Here is a 22178-nt window from a genome sequence, read left to right on the forward strand (position 1 = left end):
CGAAGCTAAAGGCAGGTGGTCAGAAGAACTCCCTTGGATCTTGTGGGCTTACCGAACGACCCCTAGGCCTTCGACAGGGGAAACTCCGTTCATGATGGCCTATGGGACTGAAGCCCTAGTTCGCTTTAAAGTGGGATTGGAATCGTACCGAACTGAGGTCTACAATGTGGAAACTAATAGCTTTGGGCTAAGGGCGAACATGGACTTATTGGAAGAAGAAGGAGAGGCTGTCCACCAAAGAAACATGAAATACTTGCTACAGGCAGCCCAACATTATAACTCCAGCATTAAGAAGAGGTCATTCGGAGTAGGAGACTTAGTCCTAAGGGAGCTGGCTGCTTCTATGCCAGCCAAACAAGGAAAGCTCCAGCCTAACTGGGAAGGGCCATATAAGGTGATTGAAGTCGTTCGCCCGAAAATATAAAACTTGAAACATTAACAGGCGAAGCAATCAAAAACACCTGTCATGCCAGTCGCCTTCGAAAGTTCTATTAGTAAGAAATTTCTTTTAGCCAATTTTTACTTTGAATTTTATATGAAAAGTGTAAGGAGTTTAATCATAAATGAAAATGCACTTTCTTTCACATTTATTTTTATTAAATACCAAATACGTGGCCGAAGAAGTATTATCTAGGGGCGATCCCGAAGAAGATAAACCCTTTGGTCATCACATTTGTTCTATCTACGAACGCATCATTAATGGATAAGAATCTAGGGGCGATCCCACGAAAATCAAACATCCTTCACTCCACCACTATTATTTAATTTGCAATGAACACACGGTAAGGACGAATGAAGAATCTCTAGGGGCAATCCTGAGATAGACCTTCTCCTTCGTCCTTTCCTTATTATTATGATATTAAAAAAGACCGAAGGAAACCCTGCCTTAGGGCTTTCCCAAAAAAGACAGGACCCTTCGGCCTCAATCCCGCATACATTTGAAACATATACAGAGCGACGAAGGCCTGGTCTGGGGGCGATCCCAAAGAAGACCAACCCCTCCTCTTTATTGACCGAATGAACGAAGGTGTGTTGGTGAAAGGGCAATAAAAAACGATCAGCACTCCTGTTCCTTCGCCAAGCAGAAGCCTTTTAAAGTATTAACAACCCGAAGTCACCTTCGGCCTTTAACACTCGGGGCCGAAAGAGGTAGTAAGGCCGCGATTAAAAATATTAAAATTGCTAGGCGAATGATAAAGCCGAAGATGCGATTAAAATTTAAAATATTAAAATTTCTAGGCGAATGATAAAGCCGAATATGCGATTAAAATTAAAATTATTAAAATTGATAAGGCCAATGATAAGGCTGAAGATGCGATTCGTATTATTAAAACTATTAAGGCGAACGACAAAGCCGTATACACAATTAAAGTTACTAAAATGGCCAAGGTAAATGATAAAACCGAAGGCCATAATTAAAGTTATCAAAATTGCTAAGGCGAACGATCAAGCCGAAGAGGCAATTAAAGTTATTAAAATGGCCAAGGCAAATGATAAAACCGAAGGCCATAATTAAAGTTATTAAAATTGCTGAGGCGAATGACAAAGCCGCAGATGCGATTAAAATAAAAATAGATGCATTAAAATATAAAAGCCCGAAGGCTAGTTAAATTACAAAAGCTCGAAGGCAGGAATACCAATTACAAAAAACTAAATTACAAAAGAAGATGAACGAAGGAAGTCGCTGCAAGAGTTGGGTATGACCTTGGAAATACCAATAACAAACTTCGCAACAAGATCATCTTTAGTCATATCAAGCACCTCAGTGCGGGAAGCTTAGGCCTGACGGTCCTCATCCGAGAGCTCTTCGTCTTCGCCGGAGGAGACAAGAGGGACTTCAACTGCTGGCCGGCCGATAGGGTCCTCCAGGCTATCGTCCAACAACTGCTTATAATCCCAGTTAAGGCCGTGAGCCTTCTCCAAGATATAGTCATCGCCGAACTGAAAGCAGCGCTCTTCCGTCAGGTCCAGCTGTTTCTTCGTCTTCCGAAGCTCCTTGCGGGACTTCTTCAGCTGGACATTCTGGTGGGCAATCCTCCGGTTCGCCTTCTCAAGGGCCTCCTCCAGCCTGGTCTTGTCTCCCTTCAGCACGGTGGCCTGACCGTCCAGCTCCTCATTCTGAGTTTTCACCCTTTTGAGTTCCTCCTCGACCGCTGTGGCCCTCCTTTCCAGCTCCTTCACCTCGGCCATCCAAGTCTCCATGTCCCGCACTTTGTCCTCCACGGCCGCAACCCAAGGAGCAACTTGCAAAAAATATACAAGGAAAAATGTCGAACGAGAAAAGAGCAATATATCGAAGGGAAAAGACGAATAAAATTAAATACGTACTAGGGACAAGAAGGACAGAAGCTCAGTATAAGCCTCGGTCGGAGAAGCCGGAGCAAAGGTCAGAAGATCGGCGGGTAGTTGGAGGCCGTGACATAAGTCCGAAGCCACCTTTTTAGTAGATTGCCTCGCCGGGTAGACAGTGTGGTCAGACGTCAGCACACCCCATCCGGGGAGATAAGACTGAACGATTCCCTCCCGGCTCTGGGTCCTCTTGGAGGGGTTCCCTTCCCCCACGAACTCCAGCTCATCCCCCTCGCCACCTCCCGAAGCAGCCGGGGCCTGGCGAAGCGGAGAAACCCTCTCAGCTTCGGGCCTCTCCTCCGTCTCCTCGGAAGGATTCGGCGTAGCTCTCCCTTTAGAAGTCTTCTTCTTCGCCGCCTCCTCCGTGGCCCTCTTCTCGGCTGCCCTGGCCTTCTTTCTTTCGATCAGGGCCTCTCGGGATGACACTGAAAAATAATGCAAAGTACGTCAGACCCATAAAGAAGACAAAATGAAGGCAAATATGAACGAACAAAAGAAAATAACTACATAAATAATAAAAGCAAAACTAAGATAGACAAAGGAGAAGTTTGTTACCCCCACACCACAAACTTAGCAGTCAGTCTCTGTCCCGAAACTCTTTAGGACCGAGCTTGCTCACACGGACATTTACCAAAACTGCGTAATTCTCCTTCTCCTCCTCTGTTAAACTTGGCGCGAGGAGCAGCGAAGGATTCACATCACGCCAGATGGACATTGGGGCCAACCTCCACCCACTCACAAAGCACCAGTGAGTGTGGGTATTCTTGTTGCTAGAATTAGTAGCCGTCCAATTGTTAGTCACTAAATACGCGCTAATAATTCACGCAAGTATACTCGTTCGCAAGTAATATCGAATATTTTCTAGGTCATTCCTACAAAGACTGGCTTGGTTAACTAATTAATTCATGCACTTAAGCAACAATGTATGGTTATTATTCAATGCTAAGATGATAACAATTTGGGTTGTTTATACTACGAATTAAAATAATGATTATAACTAAGAGAGTAAAGAGAGTTGTATATTATATGAGAAAAACATGGGATTCTAACTTTATTAAATACTTCATTCAATAGCCTTATTGTTCTTAACCTTAGCATGCAATGGTGATGCCACTAATCAGACTACACGAAACTGATAAACACCAACTTTTGTTGCACGAGTACCATACTACCAGACATCCACAAAAGAGATAGAATCTGAATAGACACCAATTATATTGAGACCCTATATGTCTATAGAATTTGACAACATAACGGTTTAAGCACAAGTTATTTATCTTGATTACATAGGGCAAGTAAGATGGGTAAAATTACCTAGAATCATGCATAACAATGACACATGAACCAATGCTAGCATGGCAAGTTCTAAATCCTTAAATTCACTATCGCTTCATTAAGAATTAACACGCTATCTTATAAGTTCGCGACTCTTATAAGATGAATAAGCACAACCAATACTAGGTTATCATACAATCACTATACACTAAGGCATATAAGTAATTTAATTAAAAAAATCCATAAATAAATTCGCTAGAACCCCATGATAACGATTAGCCCATAATCGGACTCATCATCAACGTAAGTTCCGATGAAAGCATGGTATAACAAACGTAGTCTTTATACTTAAATAACAAAACCAAGTACGAAACAAGAGTAACAGTTCACAAGTAAGAAAACTAGCATCCAAGTTACAACTTAAAATAAAGATTCACAAGTAAAAACAAGATCTTCTTCTTCTTCTCCTTCATTGAATCGTGCTAATACGGTGTTCTTACGACTCTCCTTGCGCTCTAGTACGTCTCTCTTATGAACACGTTCTTATTTGAATATATATAGCAGCCCTAATCAATCTGGAAATCTCCCAATTAGAATTGAATTAGAATCAGGATTTAAAACTTTGGCACCGGCGCGGCCGCACGCTATCACAACGCGGACGCGCTGTCATTCTGGAATACTGGCGCGGGCGCGCTATCACAGCGCGGGCGCACGGTCATTCTGGAATCCGCCTCCGAAATCCCAATGGCACAGTCACCGTACCCCTCCGGAACTCCCGGAGTGTCGTAGATCCGTTCATTCTCCTTGGGGGCATAAATCCAGAAGAAGTTTCGAGGAACGAAGAAATTAGAATACATTTGGATTATCCTCTCCTTGGACAACTCCGACCTGTTGTTTGTTGCCGGGTAATTCACCGCAGAACCGAAGAGATCCCGACCCGTTCTCTCCGGATGAACGGAAGATATCCCCGCCCAACTGCCTGCCTTGAGTCCCAAGTCTCTGGTGGGCGATTCGCTCGGTCCATGTCCCTATATTCGCAAACAGAGAGACATTAGTCCATGTACTCGGATTAAGACAAAAGAAAAGTAAAAAGGAGGAAGGGCCGAGTACATGTCCTGAAACCGAGCGAACAGAAAAAGAACCTGGAGTCGGCTACCGAAGGTTACTCCAAAATGACAAGTTACCCGAAGGAAGTTCTTGCCCCAGAAACCCTTATCTAGTCATCTTTAAACTCCAGACCAAATATCTAAACCCCGGGTCGGCTCCCGAAGGACATTCTAAAGCAAAGAAACCCCGAAGGGAGTTCTTGGCAAGAAAATGCATCGCATGCCATCTTTAAACCCGTGGGGCGCCCCTGAGACTAACAAAACCCATAAAACTCCTATCAACTACCTATAAAATCCCATAAACCAAGAACCCCAAAACACAACAACAAAACACATATAAAAGCCCCGACAAAAGCCACTGGACTTGCATGGAAAAATAATAAAACTCAAAAACTTGCATGAAAATGCAAGGAACACTAGAAAAGGAAAGGGAACTTACTGATTTGAAGATGTTCTTGGATTGAGATGGGATAATCTGGAAATACAGAGTTTTTGTTACCCGTGATTGGAAAACTCGCCGCGGTTTGTTGTTGTTTATAAGAGACATGAAGTGTTAAAGAGAAAAAGAAATGCACAATGACTCTTATATAGGCACCCAAAAATGAATTTAAAAGGGCGACATTTGGGGGGTTTTAAAATGGACGTCCCAGATTGAAATGGTTGAGATTCAATGGCTGAGATTGAGCCATGGAACAACGTGCCAACAACTGTCACTTTAATGCACTTGCAAACTTCCACAAACTTGCCACGTGTACGAACGAGGATTAAGGCGAAACTGAAGCAGTCGCCCTAGGGTTTCTTTGCCCCAATATGGGCTAGAACTGATGTCCATCGGCCTGCCTGAAGGCCCAGCCGAAGGACAGGAACATGTTGGCTATGGGCCCAATAAGGTCCATCGAACGAAGGCCCATCTGATGATTGTGCTATTGGGCCGAAGGTCCGCCAGGCCTATAAGCCGAAAGCCCACGGAGAACCACATGCCAAGGCCCACCTTCCCTCCCAACCGTTGGAAAGCAGAAGAGGCACAACGCCTCCTTTTCACTCCCTCCTTAATGATGAGTAACATAAGGAACATTCATGGCAGAGAGGAGTATAAAATCCCTTGCAAAAGTAAGACATACACACATTCTCTAAAACAATCTATTCCTCTTGTATTTTCTACCCACTTTACAACCAGGTTCTTATTCTCCCACCGGAGGTTACGGGGGAATAATCTCTCACATTCTCTTCACTTTCAGGTCTTTTCAGAAGTCATCTCCACGGTGGCCGAGGCCTGTTCATCCAGCCGAAGTATGATCTGGGCGTAACATTTCCAGTTCTGACATTGTAAGAAAAGAATATTCTCTGGTCTTTCTCCCAAAACCATAATATCTCAGACTCATCACAAGAATAAGGAGCAATTATAATATAATAATCTTCAAGAATCTTCACTGATGCTGACAGTATCAAAGGTCTACTTTCACCCCATTTCTGTTTCCTATAATCTTCAAGCACAAACACACAAAGATCGGCTTCCATTATATCAATCAAAGTAAGCGTACCTTTGCAATTTAAAGGCCAAACCTTCTCCCAGCTCTGGTTTAGACTTCTTGGAAAGATTGTGCCAGTAAACTGCTCAGTTCCTAAATCGACTGATATCCTTCTGAAGATACAGGCCGTCACCAACATACAAATATCGTTATCCTTAAAATTCTCAGTTTCTTTTTGATTGCCACCGTCAGCTGAAACATCAACTTCAGAACAGAACACATACTCTCTGTCAGCCCGGCTCATATGCTTTTCCATGAAATGGCGATCTTGTTAAAAAATTAGGATTTTAGAACTTAATTTAATTATGTTCTTGATGTTAATCCTAAAATCTAATGATTGGAAATTGTTCAATGATATTTGAACTTAAATTTTCATGTATGGTTTTAAGAATTTTCTTAATAAAATCCATATGAAATGAGAGTTGAAAGTAGCTTGGAAAAACTTGGAATTTTTTTGAGAATGTTTGTCCCAAATTGAAATAAATAAAGGGGGTTGTGTGTTTTATATGGTATCACACACATGAGTAGTATACAACTACTAAGGTGTGTGATGGTCCATTGTGTTGTTGTGTGCTTCAAGCGCACACACACGCACACACGCGCGCGCCACAGTTCCGCCCCGCCACGCCACGCACCGCACCGGATCTAGGTCGAAGGGCGATTTGGGCGAATGTCTCGGCGTCTCGCGTACGCGAGGCGACCTGGGTGAGGATTTTATTTATTTGAGAATTAATATTTTAATTCAAATTTATTTATCAGTGACTGGATTATTATTATTATTATTATTATTATTATAATTGTTGGGCTGGGTTCGATACTGAATTGGGCTAAGTCACTTTGTTAGTGAGCTTGATCTAATTCATTGAACCTGGACATGCATATATAATCTGATCTGTAACTGATATATTGAATTAAAATATAAATCTGATAATAATGTGGGTGTTAAGTGAAAAAACTGTTACAAATATTTTAAATTCAAAATCTGATCAGTTTTGATTTTATTTATTAATGGAGCAGTTTAATTCATATATTAATAGTGTGGGCAGTTTCACTTTTCCTCTCCTATAAATAGAGGCTAAAGTGAATGTAATATTTACACCACACAACATTCTCTTCTCTTCTTTCTCTCTACATTTCTCTCCCAAAAATACAAGTTCGAGGTGCTGTTAGTTTAGTTTTCCGGCGACTGAGGTGCAAGTCGAGTTGGAGGTTTTGTTGCTGCTGTTAACACAAACTCCGAGCTGTTTTATCCTGGTGGAGGTATTGCACGTATCCCAAACGCAGCAGGTAGGGGGCAATGTTCTCTTCAAGAACAGTCAGGGCTTCGAGCAAGGCCTGGTGACTTAGCTGTGATCGTATTTTCTTGGCATTTTGTATCTGTGCACCATTATTTTCAGACACGTTTGAAAGCTATGGTTTCGAGTACATCTTCGGTTTTCTCTTCGTTATTTCAGTTACTAATTTTGTTTACATGTATGCTTTGTTTTGTTAACTGTGGTCTTGGCCCGGACTTGCTAAATTTTATATATACTTGCCTCTATGTTGCAATATTTGTTAGTGAATTTTACAACATTCCTGAAGAGAATATTAGTTATTTAGAATTTAGCATAATGGTTAACGAAAGTGAGGTTATCGTTGGTGGTGATAGCAGTTCGGGTGCAACTGCTGGGGCCATTGATTGGACCACCTATAGTTTCCCACAAGCTGTTGAACTAACCGGTTTACCGGAGAAATTCAACGGTGGCATTGGCTTTTCTCGCTGGCAGAAAAGGATGAAGTTGTGGCTGACTATAAAGGGTCTGTGGCCGGTTGTGGAATATGAGAAACCAGTAGTGGATCAAGAGAAGGCTGACACAGTTAAGGCTTTTACGAAGCGGGTTGAGAAGGATGGAGTGGCTAGGGCGGTCATTCTGGCGGTACTAACAAACACTTTGCTTGATGTCTATTTTTCTGATGCCTACTCCGTAAAACTCTTATGGGAGAACCTGGACTAGACACATAATACTGACTCACAGGGTCTAGAAAAGTATATTGTGGCAAGGTTCCTTGAGTTCAAGCTGGTGGACAATAAGTCCATGACTGAGCAGGTGCATGAGTTCGAGATGATAGTGCATACTTTGAAGGAGTCTGGAATGGACCTCTCGGAGAAGTTCAAGGTGATGAGTGTGATTAAAAAACTCTCGAAGTCTTGGGAAGAGTTCTCTATCTCCCTGAAAAGACAGAAAGGAGAGATCACCTGGACCAACCTTATGCTGGACATCTTGGTGCAAGAACAACACAAGTCCGAACAAGGACACGTGACGCCAACTGAACACGGTACCTCGAAGGTAAACATAGCAACTGTAGGACAGAAGAGGAAGCCTTTTGCTAAGAAAGCTAATAGTAATAAACCTAAGAGTGACAAGGACAAGGACAAGAAACCCAAGGCAAACAAACCATGCTGGTCTTGTGGGCAGGTTGAGCACTGGAGTAAGGACTGCCCTACGAAGAAAGCTAAGAAAACCGAGGTAGCGCAAGCGAATGTTGTGCTTGGAACCGCAAGTGGGCCTGTAGTGAACATGGTCGTTGGTGAGGCTACGACTTCTGAAATCGACGTTGACCGGTATGTATCCTACAACCCTGAAATATTTTCTACCTATCTGTCAAATGAATGGTTGATAGATACTGGAGCTAATGTACATATTTGTGCTGATATTAGTTTATTTGTATCTTATCAACAGAGTCATAGCCTGACTGTGAAGATGGGGAATGCTAGTGCTGCTCAAGTACATGGAGTTGGAAACGTGGATCTGAAGTTCCCTTCAGGACGTATTCTATCTCTGACGAGAGTGCATCATGTTCCCGACATGCGTTGAAATATAATAAGTGGAAGCTGTTTAGTTTTTAGTGGTTTTGAAATTTCGTTCAAATGTAATAAAGTAGTTCTTATTCACACTGGTATATTTTTTTGGCAAGGGTTACTAGTCAAATGGTTTATTTGTTATCAATGCGGATCCCGTTTTGGGAAATTTGAATAATAATGTTATTCCTTCTGTTAACTGTATTGAATCCTCGAGTATATGGCATGCTAGACTAGGTCATTTAAACTTTGGTCCTCTTTAAGAACATGATGAACTTAGAGTTGATTCCAAAACATACTATATAAAAAAATTCTAAATGTTAAGTATGTGTGTCTGCAAAATAAATAAGGAAACCTTTTCATAACATTGTTAGGGATTCAGACTTGTTAGATTTAGTACACACTGATATTTGTGAATTTGGTGGTGTGTTGACCAAGGACCAGTTTAGATACTTCATTACTTTTATAGATGATAGTAGTAGATACGGTTATGTTTATTTACTTAGACATAAGGATGAAGCACTTAGTAAATTCATTATATATAAAACTGAAGTAGAAAAACAAACTAGTAAGTTACTTAAAAGGTTGAGATCTGAAAGAGGTGGTGAGTATACGAGTAATGCTTTTAATGAATTTTGTGCAAACAATTGTATAATTCATGAAGTTACTACACCATACACACCTGAGTATAATGGGGTTGCTGAGCGAAAGAACATAATATTTAAAGATATGATTAATAGTATGCTTATTAATTTTGGGTTGCCTAAATACATGTGGGGAGAGGCTCTAAATACGGCTTGCCATATTTTGAATAGAGTCCCTCTGAAATACATGGATAAAACACCCTTGGAGTTATGGAAAGGCGGGATGACTAGTCTTAAGTATCTTCGTGTGTGGGGGTGCCTTGCTAAGGTGCTTGTTCTTGAACACAAGAGAAAGAAACTAGGTCCAAAGACTGTTGACTGTATCTTTCCGGGCTATCTTGAAACCACTACAACTATGAGATTTTTAGTGTTAAAATCTGACATAGATGGTATAGTGGTAAACACGATAGTTGAACTTCGAGATGCGGCATTCTTTGAGGATGTCTACCCTATGAAGACTGGAATACCTGAAACGACTTCTGAGGAAGATCCTACTCACACATCAAGTTCTATTCCTGATTATGTGGAAAAGATGACAAATGTGGGGGCGGAACCTAGTAGTAGCTATTCCTAAGGAACTAGAGGAACCAAGGAGAAGTAAGCGTGCAAAGGTAGTCAAGGATTTTGGAGGTGATTTTATCACTTACAATATCGAGGACGAACCTTTAACTTTCCGACAAGCTATGGATTCTTCTGAGTCAAGGCACTGGAAGGGCGCTGTAAAGAGTGAAATTGACTCTATTATTTCTAATGGAACATGGGAGTTGGTTGATCTCCCTCCTGGGTGTTCTACTATTGGGTGCAAATGGGTCTTTAAAAGGAAGTTGAACCCTGACGGCTCAATAGACAAGTACAAAGCTAGACTGGTAGCTAAGGGTTTTAAGCAAAATGTGATGAGTGTGATTAAAAAATTCCCGAAGTCTTGGGAAGAGTTCTCTCTCTCCCTGAAAAGACAGAAAGGAGAGATCACCTGGACCAATCTTATGCTGGACATCTCGGTGAAAGAACAACACAAGTCCAAACAGGGACATGTGATGCCAACTTTCTTGTCCAAGCGGGTGGGGAGGGGCTTATAGTGGTCGAAAAGGACGACCTACTATTATTCTAGAGGCAGTCGCTTCCTATGACACTTGGATCTGGCACGCTTTTTTTGGTGTGCCTGGAGTACAAAATGATATTAATGTTCTAGGCCAGTCTCCTGTATTTGATAAAGTCATCGCAGAAAATAGTCCAACGGTGGTGTTTCACATTAATGGGAAAAGATACAACAATGCGTATTATCTCGGTGATGGAATTTATCCGAGGTATTCAACATTTGTAAAAACTATATCAAATCCTGCCACTCAGTCACAAAAATTTATAATTTTTTTTGTTACAAATGAATATTGAGTATGCAACTATTTGAATATCTTGAATAGAATTAAATCAACATAGTCAACATAATTAATTACATATTTGGCCGATTCCGCTTCTACGGTACTCTTACAAATATTTTAGAAGATAGTAAAATCATAAAATTTAGAAAAATACCGTTTTTGATAATTTTTTCATTTTATACATTTTTTTAGCACAATTTTGTCATTCATTTTGATAAGAGTAGATATTATTATTAGGAATTGAAACTAATCAATTTAACTATCGATTTGGGATCATCAGAAAGAAAAATTAATTGAAGTAAAATCGGAAGTATTTTATTGTTAAAATATTATTTAATATATTATTATAATTATGTTAGTTATTTATAAACAAATATATATATATATTTATTATATTATAATTTTTATAAATACTCATATTTAGATGAATATAATGTTGTAATTTTAATAAATTATTATATATACCCCAATAGAAAAACTTATAGCTAAAATTATAACGATCAAGTGATTAACCAATTGAAGGAACTTTTCCTCATGATTCAAAAACCCCTAAAATTTCCTAAACCCCCAAAACCATAAACCCCAGTTCCCCAAAACCCTACCATGCAATTAGCCTATTTTGCTTCATTTTCCCGCCATTTCTCCACTTCAATCACTACCCAACTTCCAAAACTCAAGAAACTCACCAAGATTCCATACAAATATAGATACAGAGCAATCCAACTAGCCCAAAAAGAAGTCACTGAGTATCTCCACACCACCAATAACTTGCAATTCACTTATGCTGAACTTATAAGCCAAAATTCAATCTTTTCACTCTCTGCATTGATGGCCAAAGTGGACTACTCTTTTTTGGAGTTTTCGAGTAATTTGCAGAGGTACTTAAGCTACTACCCTATTAATGAATTTGAGTTTTTTTATGAAAGTATTGGTATAAGTTATGATGAGATTAATGGGTTTTTGCCACGTGGAAAATTCTTTCTTAGTGAAGATTTTAGTAGTTATGATGTTGCTTGTGCACTTTGGGAATTTGGGTTTCCTTGGGAGAAGTTGGGAGTTTTGTGTAAAGAAAAAGATTCGGTTTTTACGAGAAGTGTGAGTGAGGTTAATGAGTGTCTTTTGAGGTTTAAGGAGTATGAGTTTGATGGTATTATGATAATTGGTGTTTGTTTAGCTTTCCCTTTTGTGTTTAGGAGGGAATGTGAGCTGCGCGGTGAAGTTGAGGCGTTGTTTGATGTTTTGAGAACTGTTTTTCTTGATTATGAGTTGGTTAAGTTTGTTGATGGTAATGTGGATGCTTGGTTTGACGTTTGTAGGAAAATTCGGGTTTTTTATGATTTGGGTTGTGCAAGGGGTAATATGGGTGAATTGCTTGGTAGAAGCAAGAATGTTTTGCTAGAGTACACGGAAGAGATGTTGGTTAAAAAAGTTGAGTTCTTTAGGAAGCTAGATGTTCCCAAGGAGGAAATAGGGCTTTTTCTTTTGTCGAAAACGGATGTATTTGAATTTGATCTTGAGAGTCGCTGCTTTTCAGTAGTTGGAATTTTGAAGTATTTTGGACTGGAAATAGAGAAATTAAAATCGATTAAGAAAAATTACCCTTATGTTTTGGGTAGAAATAAAATAGCCAATTTGCCTCATGTAGTGAGATCATTGGGTCTTAATGAATGGTTCTTTGATAGGATGACAAATGGAGACCATAATCTTTTGGGTACGTATGTTATTGGTAGTCCTGATGAAGATCTGGATACGTGTTATACTGAATACTTAATAAAAATCGACTCTTTAAGATTACCAGCTCACGCACTTTGTAAGTTGAATTTCCTGCATAGTATTGGGTTCGGAGAAACTAAGTTAACCACTAAAGCATTGACTACTATGAATGGTTCTAGTGCCAAGTTGCAGGATCGGTTTAATTTTCTTCTTAGTTGTGGGATTGCATTTCCAAACCTCTGTAAAATGATTTTCCGAAGACCAAAGATTCTAGACCAAAAGATAGAATTATTAGACCAGAAAGTGAAGTACTTTTGCGGTGACATGGGTTATTCTTTGCAGTCACTTGACGAGTTCCCAGCCTTTTTGAATTACGATCTGGATACACGAATCAAACCTAGATATAGATTCCATATGTGGCTTATTGAAAATAATTTGTGTAAGAAAAAGTATGCTTTTACGAACATAATATCCAGTAGTGAGAAACGTTTTATTGCTCTAATTTATCGCATGCACCCTGCTGCTCCGAAAAAGTGGTTAGCGAGTTTCTATAAAAACCCTGGTGATTCAATTTTGTAAATGCAGACATGTACATAAGTATAGCCTCTATTTTGGCAAAAAAGGTAAACCGATTTGTGCAGTTAAATATTTCCAGCAGCATTGCTAATTGCTATGTACTGAGCATGAGCTTCTTAACTTGTTTTGTTAAAGATCACTGACCAATTACTTTTGGCAATGTTATAGGATTATTTCAAGACCTGTTCTCCAGGTATAGCTATGTATGCAGGTGTATCATATATTAATATGTTGTATGGTCTCCTATATCTCTGGGTTCTGACTTCTGACCAAGATAATTACTTGGCCATTATCCCTCCTGGAGTAAGATTTGAGAAATATATTCTCATGTGCATATATTTATTAGTTGGTCTCTAATTTTTTACAGAAAGCATCAGGATATTAATGTTTGGAAATTTAGCAGATACTTTCCGCAACTATATACAACTTGCTGTTTTATATCTAAGATTCATAGTTTAGCCAGAACTGTTGAACCACTATATATCTCTCAAAAGGAAAGCTCGCAACCATGCTAATATGCTTTAAAAGTTTATCTAGAGGATGCTTAATTTAGAAGGTTATAATGCCGGCTGGTAAGAAAATTATGAAGGGCTCACATACACTAATTTGCAGGGGATTTTGGAAGAGGGACAAGAAATAGCTGTCTAGAGGCTCTCGCAGGATTCAAGACAGGGAGTAAACAAATTCATGAATGAAGTTTGGGTGCTACATTTAGGAGGGGGAAAAGCTATTGATCTACGAATATTTGCCTAACAAAATCAAAGTTAAAGCAGCCAAATTGTTCCCCAGAAAACAGTTCCTAAATGGTAAGTGAACAGATAAAAATATGAGCCAGTCATCAAACTTGCCATAGAGGTACAACATTATTGTTGGTATTGCAAGGAGGCTACTCTATCTTCACCAGGATTCCAGACTAAAAATTACCGACAGAGATCTCAAAGCCAGCAATATTTTACTAGCTCATGAAATGGACCCGAAAAATATCAGACTTTCTTTTGGCTAGAACTTTTGGAGAGATTGAAACTCCAGTGTACAACAAGAGTGGTTGGTCACAGTAAGAGTTCCTGCAACTTTACAATAATGTTTTTAGCATTACATTGCAAAGTTATTTTTTCGTTAGAAAACTTTAACCGACAGTCCACAGCATAACCGATACATTTCATTAATTTTTCCCATGTAGCCGATACATGTCTCCGGAGTATGCCTTTGATGGACTGTTCTCAGTTAAGTCTGATCCCTATAGCTTCGGTGTATCACTTCTAGAGGTAATAGCAGGGAGGGGGAAGAGAAACAGAGGTTTTGTTCATCCAGATCATGACCTGAATCTTATTGGACATGCAAGTAAAATGTGTGTGTGTGTGTGCGCAATATAAGGTCTTATTTTTCCGGTCTTGAGATTTTAACAATTGACTTGAACTAATATTTTAGGTATGGAGAAGGTAATATTTTGGAAGAAGTTGATAGCGTGATATTGGAGTGTCAAGTAATCAACATGTGTATTTCGAGTTATTCAAATTAGGTTATTCTGCATACATGCATATCCGGAAGACAGGCTAAACATGTCACCGACGATCGTGAGGGATGATGCATTGCCTATTCCTAAACAGCCTAGGCTTTTCTTGAAAGAAGGAACTGTCCTGCAACAGGCTCTTCACCAAAAACCTCTACCATATCACCCCAGCAAAGTCACATTTCCAAAGTACCAGAACTAGTCAATTTTTTGTTAGGCTCCAGAAATTTTTTGGAATCTACGCAATCATCCAAATCCAAAATACTAATAAATGTCTTCTGCAATGCTTTCAAATGGAGTATGGTAAGGACACTCGTAGTAACTTTACTTCACATCCTTATTTTGCTTTGGATCAAGGTGGAATTCAGACCTTCATGGATGAACCTGAACTTGAAAAGGGTAAAGAAATATCACAAGGACTGCCTAATGCAACTCCTCCGAGTCTAATGCTCTTAGATGCATCGACCTTTTATCACTTCCGCCATTCCCTCCTCATCAACTTATACAAAATCCACATGTCTTTATGTTGCAGGTAGAACAACGCAACTCCTTTTTATTTAGCGCTACTCAACCAAACAGCAAGATTGCAGAATGGTTAAGCCCTAAAAGCAGTGGCTATGCTGTCACTGATTAAATGCTACCGTTTAATGTCTGGACTCATTATATTTCATGCAAAACAGGGGATTTTAGTCTTTACCATCTCTTCAATACTTCTCAAAACTGGAGCGGTTGCCTGAAAATTTAAGAAAGATGCAACGGTTAGATGCAGAGTTAGATGAAGACTAGCGATCTGGACTATTTATGAAATTGATTTAATCTAGCCTCGAGTGGGACTGTTGACCTGGAACTTGGAAGTGCGGGGAAGGACATGCATTATGATACCACAATAATTTTGTTATTGGAAGTTTTGTAGGATCGTAAACGAACCGAGTCATTCTAAGTTTGAGTGGCTTGTCAATAGGGATTTCCAATGTTAAGTGCAGTTGTATAAACGATATGACATCGTCCGAGAAGAATTATTGGCTACTACTCTGCTAGGCTGTGCCACTAATGAGAAGTTGAAAATCAGAGACACGGTTATAAATTTGTGTCCCTGACAATTATTTGTTTGGTTTAAATTCATTCATTTTAACAATTTCATCTGGCTTAATGCATCAGCAGAGTGATCTTTTAACAACATATCTGCTTCTTAATCCACAAAACCTAAAATGCATGCGATGAATCACTTATTTTTAATTATTTTATAGAAATCGGCCGATAATAAATTATTGATAAATCGGTCAAAAATAATTAACTGATTTTTCAAATCACTGATAAATTATTAAATTTATACCAATTTTTTCATCCAATTTTTCTGAAATTGTCCAATAAATCACATATTTTTAACTGAACCGATCCTTTCCCATTCCGAAAATCTAAAACCGGCGGCTTTTAGTATTAAAAAAAGACACTTTATTAACACTTACTTATCCACTAATTCTTCCCCTTGTCATCACTTTCTTCATTCTTTACCTACCCTTAAAAAAAGTTAAACCCAGAATCAGATTTTTACATGTAAATACAATACTTACACAACCAAATAAAACCCCATTTTCTTGATCATCAACAATGTGTTTAACTTCACACTACTCAACTAAGTCTTACTCACATTTCTTCACTTTCTTGCTTGTTCTTGTTTTACTTCCATTTGTACCCTCACAACCCCCTCACTTTGTTAAAGATACCATTTTTACTGCATTTTGGGAGCTTATTTATCTTTTTGTAGTTGGAATTATTGTGTGTTATGGTGTGTTTAGTAGAAAAAATGGTAAAGTTGAGAATGTGAGTAGTGATGTTTCAGCTTCATGTGGGTCTAGAATTTCTTATGTTAATTCTTTTTTTGATAATGGGGTTGAAAATGCACATGGGTTTTGTGGGAATTTTGGGGAAATATTTGATTTTGATGAGTTTGGAGAGTCTAGAGTTTCGAGATTGCGAAAAGGGGTTGGAAATGTAGGTGGGTGCGGTGAGAATTTTGGGAAAAGATTTGGTCTTGATGAGTTTGGAGAGTCTAGCGTTTCGAGATTGCGAAAAGGGGTTGGAAATGCAGATGGGCGTGGTGAGAATTTGGGGGAAAGATGTGATTTTGATGAGATTAGAGAGTCTAGATTTTCAAGATTGCGAAATGGGGTTCGGAATTTTGATGGGGTTTGTGAGAAAAATGTGGGGAAAGAGGGGAATAGTGAGTGCTTTGTCGGTGAATCTATGGTTTTTGTGGGTAATGGGAATTATGAGGTTAAACCTGAAGCAAGGAATGTTTATAGACCCTTGAATTTGCCTGTTAGGAGTTTGAAATCAAGAAATGTGGGCTGTGGTGGTAATTACGAAGATACAAATCTGGAAGGTGGTGATAAGATTAAGAAAGTGATGTTTAGGGGTCTGGTTCCTATAAATTTGGATGATAAGTTTAGGGAGACTATTGTTTCGTCCCCGATTCCTTGGGGTTCAAGATCTGGAAGGATGGGTTTAAGGGAAAATGTGGGTAATGTGAAACCTACTTTTGTTGGTAAAGCTGAGTTGGTGCGACCGGGTTTACCTAATGTAAAGCCTCTCGCTACAGCAGTTCCATCCTCGGAGATGGGAGAGTTTCAAAGGAAGGAAAGACTTCGAGTGTCCTTCCCACCAATTTCGAAATCATCGCCGGAACAGTTAAAAAGTAAACCCTCATCCAGTGGGTCTAGTTGTCGAAGGTTTAGCACCGAGGTTGCTGTTGAGGAAAATGCTGAAAATAACTTGAAGGGCTTTAGTAAAGGTAAAACAGAGGAGGATTTGTTAAACACGGGAGCTGAGGGTGTTGTATCATTGAACTTGGATGTGAAACCTGCAACTCTTCTCAACGCACAATCTGTAAGTGGCTCATTTTCTGAGCTGACGCTGGAGAATAAGTCTAAGAATGACCTCAAGGGCTTGCGTAAGGGTAAAAAAGAGGAGTCAATATGCAAACAAAACATATGCATTGAATCTTCCAAGTTGGATAAGAGACACGCATGTCTTGTTGAGGGAGAACTTCAAAATGGCTCGAGTTCTGAGATGTGTTGTGAGACAAGTTCAGATCAGAACTTGAAAGGTTCTGAGAAGAATGAAAAAGGGGACTTGTTGAGAAGGGAAAACATGAGCAATGATTTTTGGAATTTGGATTTGAATAGCGCAAGTCTAGTTGATGGACGATGTAGAACTGCATCATCTTCTGAGATAAATGGCGAGAAAAAGTCTGAAACCATTTCCATGGATTTTGGTAATCATAAGAAAGAGGACTTGCTGAGAAGAAAAAAGAAAGGAAGCATTGATTCATTAGAACAAGACGTGAAAACTCAAACCACAGTGAAAGGTTTAACAAGGGGAAAATCTGTTAGAACAAGAAGATCAAATGAAATATCTGTGGAGGTAAAACGAAGTGAAGAGGTTTATTCAAGCCACATAGGTGATAGGTTTGTCAAGCACTGTGATGAAGATGGAGCAGGAGTACAAAAAAGGTCTGACCGGATAGACGGTCTTAAAAGTGAAGCCGATGAACGCGGTAAAAAGAATAGAGATAAACCTTCTGACACAAAAACCTTAGAGTCAAGGAAGAATCAGAATGGAGAAAGACAAAAAAATAGCGCCACTGCTTTAGTAAAGTCCGAAAGTATCTTCGCGGACTCTGAGAACTTTCAAGTTATTGCAGACGAAGAGGAACGTAGACCAGGCATTATTGGCGACAATCACATAGAATCTAATGAGGTTGACAAGAAAGCTGCCGAATTTATAGCCAAGTTCAGAAAGCAGATTAGACTGCAAACAGTTGCATTAAAGAGATAATCGAACTTCCATCTCTATGTTGTTTGCTTGCCTATTTTATGATCTCCTTTGAAATGCATGAATTGTGTCTTCAGGTTCTGGGGGTGCTTGTAGAAATTAACTAGAACAATTATTTAAAGAATGTATTTATGAGTGCCATACTATCTTTAATCCTGTGATAGTTATTACTGTATTAGTCAATGTTGATATTTCAGTTGACAAACTCAATTTTGTGATGCATCAAATATTTAGTATATACAGTGTAAAGAATATTGTTTTAAAGTTACTTGAAATTAAGTAGAAAATAACAAAATATCAAAAGAATCGTTCGCGTGAGCACCACGCTATCCTTAAAACAGATAAGCCCTTTCCCTTTTTCGTGCGTGCTTCAAGTGCGTGCTTGAAGATGGTCTGAGATCTGTCTCTTAGAATACAATGAACAAAGATAGTCTCAAGCAGTGATCTCCTAGAATACAATGAACAAAGGTAGTCTCAAGCACTTGAAGATCCGTCTTCTACAAACCGATCAAATACTACTTTTTATCTCACAGAAACAAGAATCTAGAACTTTAAAAGGAATGCAAGAAAATAATACTTATATGATTTTTTGTGTATAAAACCAATGAGGCAAGACCTTTTTTTTATAGGGAAAATGAACTTGTAACTTATAAAAATATTCAATTTTGTAACATCAAAATTAATGATCAAATTAAAATCATGACATTAATATAAGAGTTACAAAAAATCAAAATACATAATTTACAAATCAAATAAAATAGACGCAAATAAATTTTTATTCAAATATTTTCCAGACATATAGTATGTTTTAAATCTGAGTTCAGTTGTCATATTAACTAAAAGGATTAATCCTTGATCAGTCAAAGCAACTTGAAGTCTAGAGGGAGGTAAACGTGTCCGTGAGTATTTAAGTTTATTCGAAATGATCTCGGCCAGATAATATCTGAAAATGCGTACCTGGAATGTAGAGTTGTAGATCGATCGAGAACCATTTCATGTTCTAGTTCTTAAAAAAAATCTATCTTCTAAATTTTAAAGTTAAAATGAGTTGCACTGGAAATTTGGGAAAATAGAATAGTTCAAAGCTGTAGACGAATCATATCAGGAGTACATTTCGAAAAGAAGCCAATTTTAAATAAAATTAAGTAAAATCCTGATATTAGACCATTTGATATATTTTATACCTACACATTTATTTGTTAATTAGATAGCCCAAATTTTCATGGTGAGATACCTTTTTTTAATGGGTATTCAATATTATATTTTTAAAATACCCATTTGTAAACAGGGCATTTTTTATAAATATAATGCGCGTTTCACAATTGACTATCCCAATAGTTAAAATTGAGCATTCCTTTTACGAATTATTATTTTTATTATTTTTTACCAAAAAATGTTATTTTTAACATTTTTTCTAAGCGAGTTGAAATTTAAAATTTACCTCTAATTTTTTCGCATGGGGAACATCTTAGAATAAAACTTTAAAAATGATAAATTATAGAGTTAAATCTTAATAAATTAATAACCTTGATTTAGTACTAATATATTATAATCCTAACTTGGACCCATTAAAATAAATTATAAATTTGCTAAAGAAAACATTTTTTATTAAATATAGACAAAATTGCACTATTCATACCCAAATGTTAATGTTTTTGCACCACTCAAACAAAAATGTTGCCAAATGTATGGCTGAAATTACTTTTTTAAAACAATTAAAGGGCCGGGGGCGAAAAGTAATTTCAGCCATACTGTTGTGCAAGACATGCATATACTTCAACAAGACTAAGTCAAATTGACAACCCTAAGTAAGTTGTATTGTAATCTTAGTTTGCATTTTGTATTGTAACATTTAAAGTCTTAAAAATGTCAAAGAGCAGACTTGGATCTTTTTCTTTGAACAGTATCAAGCCTAAGAATTCTCTTTGAAAGAAGATCATACCTCAGAAGAATTATGAAGAAGTTTGGAGTTAAATAAATCTGTTTTGAGAAAAATATTCAAAGTCAAGATTTCTACAAGTCACAAATTTAGTGTTATAGAGAAGTCATTCGAGAACTCCAGAATGACTTATAGAAAACTCAGGAAAGCTACTAGAGAACTTAGAGATATTGACAAGCCAAATTGAAGACATGAAGATTGGAGATATCGACAAGTCATTTATTCACTAGAGAACTCAGAGACATCGACAAGTCAAAATTCACTAGAGAACTCTGAGTTATCGACGAGTCAAATTTCATTAGAGAACTCAGAGATATCGACAATTCAAAATTCACTAGAGAACTCTGAGTTATTGACAAGTCAAATTTCACTAGAGAACTCTGAGTTATCGACAAGTCAACAAGTCACTAGAGAACTCAGAGATATCGATAAGTCAAAGTGAAGACATGAAGTAGAGAGACATCGACAAGCTAAATTCTCTTATAGAGAACTCATAGACCTCTACAAGTCAAATCAACTATGGAGTATTAGACATCTCGATAAGCCAATATACTTATCGAGATGTCAAGTTCTCTATATGCCTAACTGGAGATCTCGAGGTAAAATCTCAAAGTACAAATTGCAGACCAATTCAATATCCAAGATTAACAATCAACAAACAATCCAACCAGCTTGATTGACAAGTCTACAAAAAGCAGCTTGAAGAGTGTGCAAGATCAAGTGTGAAGATTAACTGACAAAGGAAGATCAAATTAACACAGTATGCAAAGATATGCTAAGCCATAAATGGAAGATATACTTTTCCTAAAATGGAATGATAAGTGTCAGTTTACTAAAGTGAGTAGCATCTCTTATTGTACACTGTGTAAAACAGTAGTTAACTATCATATAAAGTTAACACTGGTCATTTGTTAGTTGTAACAATTGAGATAAGAAAAATCTTGTATTCTCTCAAGAAAAAAGCTAAGCTCTTTATCAACAAAGAGCCTAAAAATTTTGTAGCAAAACATTCTTAATTTTAATATAAAATTAAGTGAGTTTTGAAAGATCTGTGTTATTCATTGTTGCATGTTTAATTTCAGTGTTAACACATCTTACTACAAGATTTGATTTACTTTGTTCACAACCATAAATATTTCAAGAAAATCATAAAAACATAAAAACACATTCACCCCCCCTCTGTGTGTAATTCATTACCTAACAAGTGGTATTAGAGCAAAATCTGAAAGTAAACAGATTCAAGATCTTGGAAGAATGAATACACAGAAAATCAGTAGCATCAAAATTCCTACTTTTGACAAAGCTAACAACACTCTTTGGAAAAATAAAATGTTGTTGTTTATCAGGATAGCCAATCCACTATACATTCAGATTCTCAAAAATGGGCCATTCACTCTTATGGTTAGAGTTGAGGAATCTACAGATGGTGATATGGTCATTCCATCTAATTATGCACCAAAAGATCCTTCTGAGTACACTGAGCCTGAG

At 38.0% G+C, this 22178-nt stretch overlaps 2 protein-coding genes across 2 annotated transcripts; both read left to right on the forward strand.

Annotated features, from left to right (window-relative positions):
- Nucleotides 1-11946: 11946 nt before the first annotated feature.
- Nucleotides 11947-13410, forward strand: LOC141705929 (transcription termination factor MTEF18, mitochondrial-like). Its single transcript, XM_074508818.1, has one exon. The coding sequence runs from the start codon at nucleotides 11947-11949 to the stop codon at nucleotides 13408-13410; it is 1464 nt and encodes a 487-aa protein (XP_074364919.1).
- Nucleotides 13411-16420: 3010 nt separating this feature from the next.
- Nucleotides 16421-18999, forward strand: LOC141660566 (uncharacterized). The gene has a single exon (XM_074467561.1). The coding sequence runs from the start codon at nucleotides 16526-16528 to the stop codon at nucleotides 18752-18754; it is 2229 nt and encodes a 742-aa protein (XP_074323662.1). The 5' UTR covers nucleotides 16421-16525; the 3' UTR covers nucleotides 18755-18999.
- Nucleotides 19000-22178: the final 3179 nt, after the last annotated feature.

Source organism: Apium graveolens, chromosome 1, assembly GCF_009905375.1.
Source record: "Apium graveolens cultivar Ventura chromosome 1, ASM990537v1, whole genome shotgun sequence".
NCBI lineage: Eukaryota > Viridiplantae > Streptophyta > Magnoliopsida > Apiales > Apiaceae > Apium > Apium graveolens.

Coding starts and splice junctions, on each gene's coding strand:
- LOC141705929 (XM_074508818.1), top strand. CDS start 11,947: ATGGCCAAAGTGGACTACTCTTTTTTGGAGTTTTCGAGTAATTTGCAG.
- LOC141660566 (XM_074467561.1), top strand. CDS start 16,526: ATGTGTTTAACTTCACACTACTCAACTAAGTCTTACTCACATTTCTTC.